The sequence below is a fragment of the Alosa pseudoharengus genome, unplaced genomic scaffold (genome assembly GCF_046254945.1).
Source record: "Alosa pseudoharengus isolate Yale_2024_CS ecotype anadromous, Long Island Sound unplaced genomic scaffold, YU_APseudo_1.1 YU_APseudo_1.1_scf_5, whole genome shotgun sequence".
In the NCBI taxonomy this organism is placed as follows: domain Eukaryota; kingdom Metazoa; phylum Chordata; class Actinopteri; order Clupeiformes; family Clupeidae; genus Alosa; species Alosa pseudoharengus.
Window position 1 is genome coordinate 39,863,643 of NW_027468837.1, and position 9,483 is coordinate 39,873,125.

At 41.4% G+C, this 9,483-nt stretch overlaps 1 protein-coding gene across 1 annotated transcript; it reads left to right on the forward strand.

The window, feature by feature from the left end:
- The first annotated feature begins 1,761 nt into the window (after nt 1-1,761).
- On the forward strand, nt 1,762-5,683 carry LOC143103829 (inhibin beta B chain). The gene is made up of 2 exons (XM_076267664.1): nt 1,762-2,297; nt 2,878-5,683. The coding sequence occupies exons 1-2, from the start codon at nt 1,868-1,870 to the stop codon at nt 3,624-3,626; spliced, it is 1,179 nt and encodes a 392-aa protein (XP_076123779.1). The 5' UTR covers nt 1,762-1,867; the 3' UTR covers nt 3,627-5,683.
- The last annotated feature ends 3,800 nt before the right edge of the window (nt 5,684-9,483 follow it).

Consider the following 9,483-nt stretch of genomic DNA (forward strand, 5'->3'; position numbering starts at 1 on the left):
CAATTTTCTTGCAGGCACAGGCTAATCATTACATACATTATGTTGCACTACGTGTATTTCTGATTTTTTTCCTTTGTAGGTTACATTTTGCCTGTCTTGTAGGCTATGTTTTGTTTGTCATTGTCTTGTCCGTCTTATGCCTACGTGGCCTCCTTTTGTCCTGGTAGAAAGGGCACCTGCTGTAATTTGTCCCATTGGGCCAATTATTTGTACACGTTGCCAAACTAGGCTACATTGATTTTTGATTGCAGACATGCTATGCATTAATCAAGCTTAAATAGGTGTAATGTCCTGAATTCCTCCAACAAATCTATCAGACAGCGTGCCAACGTTGTATCAACAACGCGTGCTCGATCGCCCGCTATTAGCGAACTATTTGGGGATGAAAGGAAGGGTCTCTGGGCCAAAGTTTAGTCTTTTTGGACTTCGAACTGATGATGTTCGCTGACAAAGATGGCAGCTGGATGACATAGCCTACCACTCTAGGTGCCAAGTCATATCATAGTGCATGGCACTGATTGTTTTCTTAGAAATGAGAGAGCTGACTGGACGTGCACTGATAAAGAAAATGATAAACGTGCGCTGTCGAGTTTTTATGTGTTCATATCTTCTCCATAAGTTTTACACTCTTGAGAAGGTGTATAACTCTCTGTCTCCCTCTGTGTGTTTGTGTGTGCAGTGTCTATTATTTTCTTTTCTAAATAGTCCAATGTGGCTCTGCAATTAGGCTACCTGCATGATCTTGACACTTGGCGGTGGTAAAGTCACGTCAGACTGCGCGCATTTGGACATGGTGTAGTTTCCAATAATGTCCACAAGACGGCGAACTCAGACTTTGAATGATTCAAGGCATTGAATCATCTTCAGAGTGCACAACTTTCTTGCAGGCACAGACTTACTCATCATTACATACATTATGTTGCACTACAGGTCTGGCTGTGTTTTCCTATAGGATACATTTTGTCTGTTTTGTGGGCTATGTTGGTTTTGATTGCCTTGTCCGTCGTATGCCTATACGTGGCCTCCTTGTGTACTGGTAGAAATTAGGGCATCTGCTGTAATTTGTCCCTTTGGGCCAATTATTCGCAAACGTTGCCAACCTACATTGATCCTTGCTTGCAGTCATGCATTAAGCAAGCTTAAATAGGTCCTTAGTGTAATGGCCTGAATTCCTCAAACTTTATCCAATAAAACTATCAGACCAGCGTGCCAACGTTGCATCAACCACGCGTGTTCAATCGCCCACTATTAGAACAGAAATATTTGGAGATAAAAGGAAGGGTCTCTGGGCCAAAGTTCAGTCATTTTGGACTTCGAACTGATGATGTTCGCTGACTAAGCTGGCAGCTGGATGACATAGCCTACCACTCTAGGTGCCAAGTCATATCATAGTGCATGGCACTGATTATTTTCCTATAAATTAGAGAGTTGACTGGACGTGCACTGATACAAAAGACACAAGGATAAACGTGCGCTGTCGAGTGTTTATGTGGTGATATCTTCTCCATCAGTTTTACACTCTTGAGAAGGTGTATAACTCTCTGTCTCCCTCTGTGTGTTTGTGTGCGTACGTGTGCGTGTGTGAGTGAACACGCCAGGTCGCGTGTGTGTTGTGACTGTGGTTTCCGTGATGCGGTGATTGGTACGTCCTTCCAACGTGTCACAACATTTGGTGGATTACCCTACTTTTCCTGCATCAAATACATAGGTACCACTCGTTTCGTTCTTTGTCTGAACCTGATCTCCACGGGGAAGCAAGACTCTACCTTAGGGCGCAACAAGTTCTAACTTGTGTGCTACTTTGACGACTCTGCCTTTTCGCTTGTATGCAGGGGAACAGAAACGTGAATAAATCCCTACAAGCAGCATGTTGTCAGGATTGCATTGTATTATCTCTCTCTTGTCCGCTACGATTTTGCGCTTATTTATAAAGAAACTGCAGTGCGGAATGTACTCAGTGATGATAACATTTTTGCTACTCGGTGCTTTTGCGATTGAAGGACTGGAAGCTGCGGCAACAGCTGGAGCGACTCCCGGGTGCGCGTCTTGCGCTTTGTCGATGATGGAGAAGGGGTCGGAGGAGAAGCTTTTGATCGAAATAGCCAAGCAACAGATCCTGAAGAAACTGCATCTGAAGGAAAGGCCGAACATCACCAGCACAGTACCCCGAGCGGCGCTGATGACCGCTCTTCGCAAACTTCATGCGGGACGGGTGAGGCCGGATGGGACGCTCGAGCTGGAAGCCAACACACATTCGAGAGATCAAGCGTACGAGATCGTGAGTTTCGCAGATATGGGTAAGCATAAATAATATATTTCAATTGCTTAAAACTGTAGGCTGTGGTGTACTGGCCATACCATACAGGTAGCCTACAATTCCCTGTGGTCCGTCCGTGGCATCTGTGGGCTGGTGGACCATAGAAAGAAAATGTAGCCTGTGTCTGATTTGATGGCCCCTCTGCCTCTTCTCTGGCCTCTTGGCTCTTGCTAGAAGTCAAATCTGGAGCAAATGTATTTTCCAGTAAACCCTTGACTGTATGGCAAGTATTTTGTGGTTGTCACCCACTTTCTGAATTATTATTGAACTGTTTATCTAACATAATATTTAATTGCAATGGTAAACTCATTTCACTGAAAAAAGAAATCCACACACCAAGGGCCAGTTTTCCATACATGCATTAAAGTAGCCCAAGACTAAAAGCTTTTCAAGGATTAAGTCAGGACAAAGGTTTAACCTATGTACGGAAAACTGGCCCGGGTTTACAGAGGCCTACTTTAACTTAAACGAATGAACTTCAGTGAAGTTCTCTTACAGATTGCAAAAGCATAGGCCTATATACTCATTTCCTCACTCTCTCCCTCTCTTTGACTTCTCAGATAATGGTGGTGGTCAACCCGTCATGAGCTTCCAATTTGTGCAGGAGCAGGGGCAAAGCGTGCAGGTTCTTCAGTCTAACTTATGGCTGTACGTCAAATCCGCCGACGTCGGCCAGATGACGGCACGCCTCTTCCTGTCGGGGCAGGCCGGAGGCTCCAACCGCACGCTGCTGCTGCAGAAGACCCTGGAGGTGCAGGTGAGCACGCCCAACTGGCACACCTTCCCCGTGACGCGCACGCTGCAGACCTTCCTGGACGGCGGCCAGCGGCGCCTGCGGCTGGAGGTGCACTGTGAGGACGACGGGCGGAACCTGTGCGGTTCGCACGACACGGCCCATCAGCCCTTCCTGGTGGCGCAGGTGCGTCTCCGGGAGGACGAGTCCAAGCACGCCCTGACGAAGCGCTCGCTGAGCTGCGGTGAGGACGTGAGCGTGTGCTGCAAGAAGGACTTCTACATCAAGTTCCGAGACATCCAGTGGCAGGACTGGATCATCGCCCCCGAGGGCTACCACATGAACTATTGCATGGGCCAGTGCCCGCAGCACCTGGCTGGCTCGCCAGGCATCGCCTCGTCCTTCCACGCCACCGTCTTCAGCCAGCTCAAGGCAAACGGCATCCATACAGCCGTGTCGTCATGCTGCGTGCCCATTCAGCGCCGGCCCCTGTCCATGGTCTACTTCAATTCCCAGCACAGCATAGTCAAGACTGATGTCCCAGACATGATCGTGGAGTCCTGTGGTTGCACGTAAACTAAGAGAAAAGCACGACAGAAAGATAAATAACTAGTTCAGTAAAGTAGGGAAAGAAAGGGAGATTCAACTACATGCACAGAATGGAAACGTATGCACAATTATATTTATGTACGTGACCAAACTGGTGTCAAGATGAGTTGTTAGAAAATTAGTCATGCAGTATTATGCAAATAGTAATAGAAGTGACTCATGACAGTGGCTACCTAAATGGGTCAAAGTTCAAATGGAAAGCCCCAAAGCCTTTGCATTATTCAGAGGTATACATTCATATTACCCTGATATAGCTATATTATTCTATTTTTAACTATTTTTGTAATATTTGATACATGCAGACTGTAAATATTTTAAATACTGTAAGTTTTTAGTGTGGTGTACTGTATGCAGTGCAGAGAACTCAGGGAATCTGAAAAGGGTTAACGCAGACTCTAAACAGGTACACCTAAAACATGAAAAAAATACTTTCTGAAAGAATGAGTAAGATCAAACCAAATAGTCTTCTTTAACTCAAAACTTATTTCACACAAGTCTTCTTTCAATGACCATGTTTAGGTCATTGGTAATCCTTTTGAATTTGTGTTGAGTGACACATTGTGGTATGTTGTCTGAATGTTCATGTATTTGTTGATTTTATAGTCATGTTGCCAAAAGGGGAGTGGAACTTATAGCTCAGTAGAGTCATGGCCATTTCAAACCTATTGCAGTATTAAATGAAGTGCGGAGGAGAAGCTTTTGATCGAAATGGTCAAGCAACAGATCCTGATCCCACAAGCCTAGTCACTTTTCAAGGGGCGATCGTTCAAATATTGGCCTAGTTTACACTTTTGCTATTTCTGATATCTGATCATAATATTCTTAACATTTTTTATAGATATATAACATCCTAGGATTTGACTGTCATCACTAGGCCTTGATAATTCATTTTTGCCTCTGAATAATATTGGATTAGAATTTAATTAATTTAACTGGATGGTATAGCATTTCAGATCGCCATCATTGAAAACATTTAGAGTAAAGTAAATAGGTACATGGGACCAACAAGGATGTTTTCAATATGGCTGAGCTAAACTCCAATCAACAGACGATGCTTTGGCTCTTGTTCCTAAATCAATCAATGAGCCAGGCTCGCAAAACAAATCAACATTTTCATTTGAGTTAAACCAGTATTGAAAAGGAGCATAAAGCAGTATGTATTGCCAAAAGGCACCCATTGGCTGTGCAGTGGTTAAAATGATTTCATCAGCACCTACAGTACACTGTATTATTTGTTCAGATTCTTGCCAAAGGCAAGTTCTCCCCGCTGCATGAACTCTAGTTTGTTACTCAATGGCGTGAGTAAACATTTAGATATTGCCACAGTGTCTGTAAATTTGAAGGTCTGTGGGAAAAAGGGTCAAGGAGCATGTTTTATGGCATGTCGCTGTCTGACCTCTGAAGGGTCTAAAGTATCACAATGTTATAAAGCGGGACCTCGGCATTCATGTATTTTAAGTTGTGCAGATAGCATTTAGAGGACATTTTATACTTTTATTTTATACTTCATTTTCCATGCTGATGTTTATAAGCAATTACCCACAAGCCTTTCTTTGCTAACTGTCAGGAATCTAGTAAGCACTTCCTCGTTTTCTATAAGGACCTGCGGAACCTGGGTTTTTTTTTTTTTCCTAAGCACTTCCTGTCCCAAGTGTATGTATGACGGCGATGCTATGAAACTAGTGTCTCAAAAAAAAACAAATCTGAGGTGTATCTTTAGCCTTTTGGTTGTTTTGATGTGTCACTCAAAATGCTAAATGTTGTATCATTCGATTGTCTTTTTAATTTATGCCACATATCAGTAAGATTCATTCTTACATCCACCAACAGGGTTGCATCAGCACTTTAAAATACCAATAATGGAGATTAACCATAGATATTTGGGGTACCCATACTGTCAAGAACAGAGAAAGTGTTCCATTGTTTTTGATAAGCTTCAATGTTAAACTTTTTAGGCTTGTTATGTTTTGTGTACTTCTTTTATGTTATTGTTACTTGATTTCAGGTTACTGTAAAATATGTTCTGACAACTGATACTTATTGAATCAATTCTTCAATCTGTCAATGTTGTATTATATTTTCTTACATTTAAGATGTAACAATTTGTTGCCATTTAAAAACTACTGAACAGTATCTTGTGATTATATTTTACATGTAATTACAGTATACAGCATGTAAATATATATTTTAATAAATATATTTTACCTATTAACATTATTTGAGTCAGTCTCTACAAGCGGTTTTGGGGAATTTACCATTCATCTTCAGAAGAAAATGGGCAAAATGACAACAAAGTTTCCCAAAAGGTGTCCATGTTTCAAGAAGTAAAATTACCTATCAAAATCATCTAAAATTGAGAGTTTAGCATTCAACCATATATACAATTAAAATCTGTGCTCTAGTTTTTAAAATAATAAATCAAGACTATTTTAAACATGCAGCACCAATCTCATCAGCCAAGTTGTCATGATGCGTCCAACCTTTAAGTCTCAGTTGATCATCTGTTCCCTGGATGGTCCTTCTTGGCTTAAAGAATGCATTATGGCACACAATAACGCCACTTTGCTCCGGTTTTACGTCAGGCCTACTGTTGTGGGTCTGCCTTTGTTACTGGTTAAAATGATGTGTGCTGTAGTGGCCATGTGGCCTGAAGTAATCTAAAGCATTATGCCTTGAATCAAATTTATGTATATTAAAGTAACACTAACGTACGGCTTCAAAACCATCTGGATGGCACATGATAAGGAATAGCATCTCTATCATTGTTACTGTACACTATGTAACTGATGTACCATGCAGAAAATGTGACACTTTTTGTTGATTTGGAACCTGCATGTTTAAAGGTAAAGGTGAAGTTGAGGGGGGGGACGCTGTGGCGCAACTGGCTACAACGCCCACACCACACTTGAGTCCAACTGGCTACAACGCCCACACCACACTTGAGTCCAAGTGCACACAGGGACCCGGTTTCGAGTCCGACCTGGGTCATTTCCCGATCCCATCCCATCTCTCTCTCCTGGGTCATTTCCCAATCCCATCCCATCTCTCTCACCCACTCACTGCCTGGGTCATTTCCCGATCCCATCCCATCTCTCTCACCCACTCACTGCCTGTCAATCTCTAACTGTCCTCACAATAAAGGCAAAAATGTCCCAAAAATATGGAATATAAATATGAAGTTGAAGGGGTAGCCAATACTTTGAATTAGGGCTGAAGGAAAAAAAATCTAAATCAGGATTTGACCTATTAGCAAATCGCAAAGGCTGCAATTAAATAAGCAGCTAGGGACTCAGTAGTGGTCAATTATATCAGATATATTTTATTTTTTATTATTCATGTTGTCCTTGTATGACAGACAATCAATCAAGCTCGTCAGTCAGCAGGCCCGGATTATCCATAAGGGCCAGTGGGCCTGTGCCCAGGGGCACCAACCATGGGGGGGCACCACATGACACATGCTTTAAAAATATTTTTCATAAATTGTTATATTATTCACTTGAAATTGTTGAAAGACCATACATTATTCGTTTTGTGAACACTGATGTCACAATGATAATAAATGATAAATAAATCAAGATTAGGCTACATGATTAGGCTACACTATCACTCCCCCTCCCCAATCTGTCATGGTTGAGCTGGTCCACAAGTACGTGCAAATGTGTCGTCTTTTAACTGCTACAGAAAATTCATCCAAAATGAACCGACATCAATTGAGTGGTTGTGCTAAAAGAAACAGGGGCGTAGCCAGGATTATTTTATAGGGGGGGCCAGCTGGGTCCAGACTTTTTATTGGGGTGGCACTTGGGAATCAAAACTACTATTTGAAAACTACTCAAAAAGTTTTGAAGATTAGGATATAGCCTATTTTAATAATGGCAATAAATTGTGTAAAGCCAACACTGATACACAGGTCAGTTTGTTGGCCACTCCAACACATTTTCCATAAATAGGTCAATGCCAATAAAAAAGTACATTATGATAATGCACCTTACTTAATCAGTCTTATTCAATTGATGTTAACTCAAAGAACAATGATAAATACTACAAATATTGTATGCAGATATTTAATCTTATACTGATGGCCAAACTATGTTTCTTTCTGATATCCACTCCAAGTACTTGGCTCTAAGTAACATGGCTCTGAATTAAGAAATTAACCCTTAGAACCCTAGACTGTTTTAAGGGCTTTTTCACTAGTTAGGAGCATTTATCCTGGTCAATGTAAGTGCCATACACACATGCTATACATAGTTTTTTTCAGAGTCTAGGGAGTCTAGGGAGTTCAGAGTCTACCCAGATCTGCCACATTTTCATGTATTAATACTTGCATTGATTTATTTTTTTTAAAAAGTGTATTATAAAAATTCTTATATTTTGACATGTATCTCACCACTGCAAGCTGTCAGCTGGCACATGTGTGGGGGCGACTGTTCTGAATCTGGCAATATCATTGCCATGGTGGAGGGATTCTCTGGGGCTGAGCAAATGTGAAAAATATGTGGTGTGTGCCTTACGGAAATAAATGCCATTTTTTTTATTTAGCCCTATGGCTACTCTATTTTTGTCCATTCTCACTACCTTTAGTTATAAGCATTTATCCTGGTCATTGTAAGTGCCATTTACACATGCTATATTTTTTCAGAACAGTCTAGGCTACCCAGATCTGCCACCAATTCATATTAATACTTGCATTGATTTAAATAATACAAAGACAAAAAGCATATTATACCATTCTTATTTTGAAATGTATCTCTGTCAGCTGGACATGACTTTCATTTATGTGTAGAGCAGAATCTGGCAATATAAGAACCATGGTGGAGGGGGGCTTTGGGGCTGAGCAATTTACAGACATGTGGTGTGCGCCTTACAGAAATAAATGCCTTTTTTTATTTAGTAATGAAAAATGACCTTTCTGCGCTCCATATCTGTGACACGAACTGATCTGACCTGAACCAGAGTTTGCATGTTCTGTGTGTACACTCATTCTAAAACAACGTTTTACTGCATTGTCATGAACAAAGTGAAGGCAAAAAGGTGTTTCTTTGTCGAATAAATTGGGATGCAATGTGAGTCTCGAATTGGATGCCATGCAGGAATTTGCTATCTCAAAACCGGATTACGAGCATGCTTTGCCATAGAGAAACACATGATATAGCGTTGGATTATGAACATGCTTTGCCACCACAACACACAAAAACGTGGGGTAAGTCGAGCTATATGAAGTTATTATTTTGATGTAATTTCGTCTGTTTACCCAGAAGGATGTACTTGATATCAAATGATAGCTCTGTGTCTCCTCTTTCATCTGACATGCATGGCATATCTATCCGATCACAGGTTCGTGAGTAGGGCCTAATTCAAACGTGGGTAATGGGTGTGCAGCGTTGGTTTTTGTACATTATGTTATTTTGTCTGTTTTTATAGCCCAGAAGCATCGATATAGATCGCCCTGTGTCTCCTCTTTCTTCTGATATGCTTGCCATATCTATGCGATCACGGGTTCGCGAGTAATTCAAACGAGAGTAATGGGTGCGCAGGTGAACTGTAAATATGAATCAATTTGATTTAATTTCATGAATTTTTTTGTCATACTTGATCGCACAGACAAGTGTTTAGTCTCGTTGGAAAGCCCCACTTCTGCTCTTTCACGCAATTAACGTTTCATCTCGCTGCGATGAACAGTTCCGGAGCAATGTAAAGAACTCAGGCAAAGCAGCCTGCCTCTGCCTGACCAGCTATGGGAAGAACCACACTAGTGGACTAGTCATCAAATTATGTTTTTATAAAGTAGCATAGGCTAGGCCCTATTAGCCTACTTTTATTG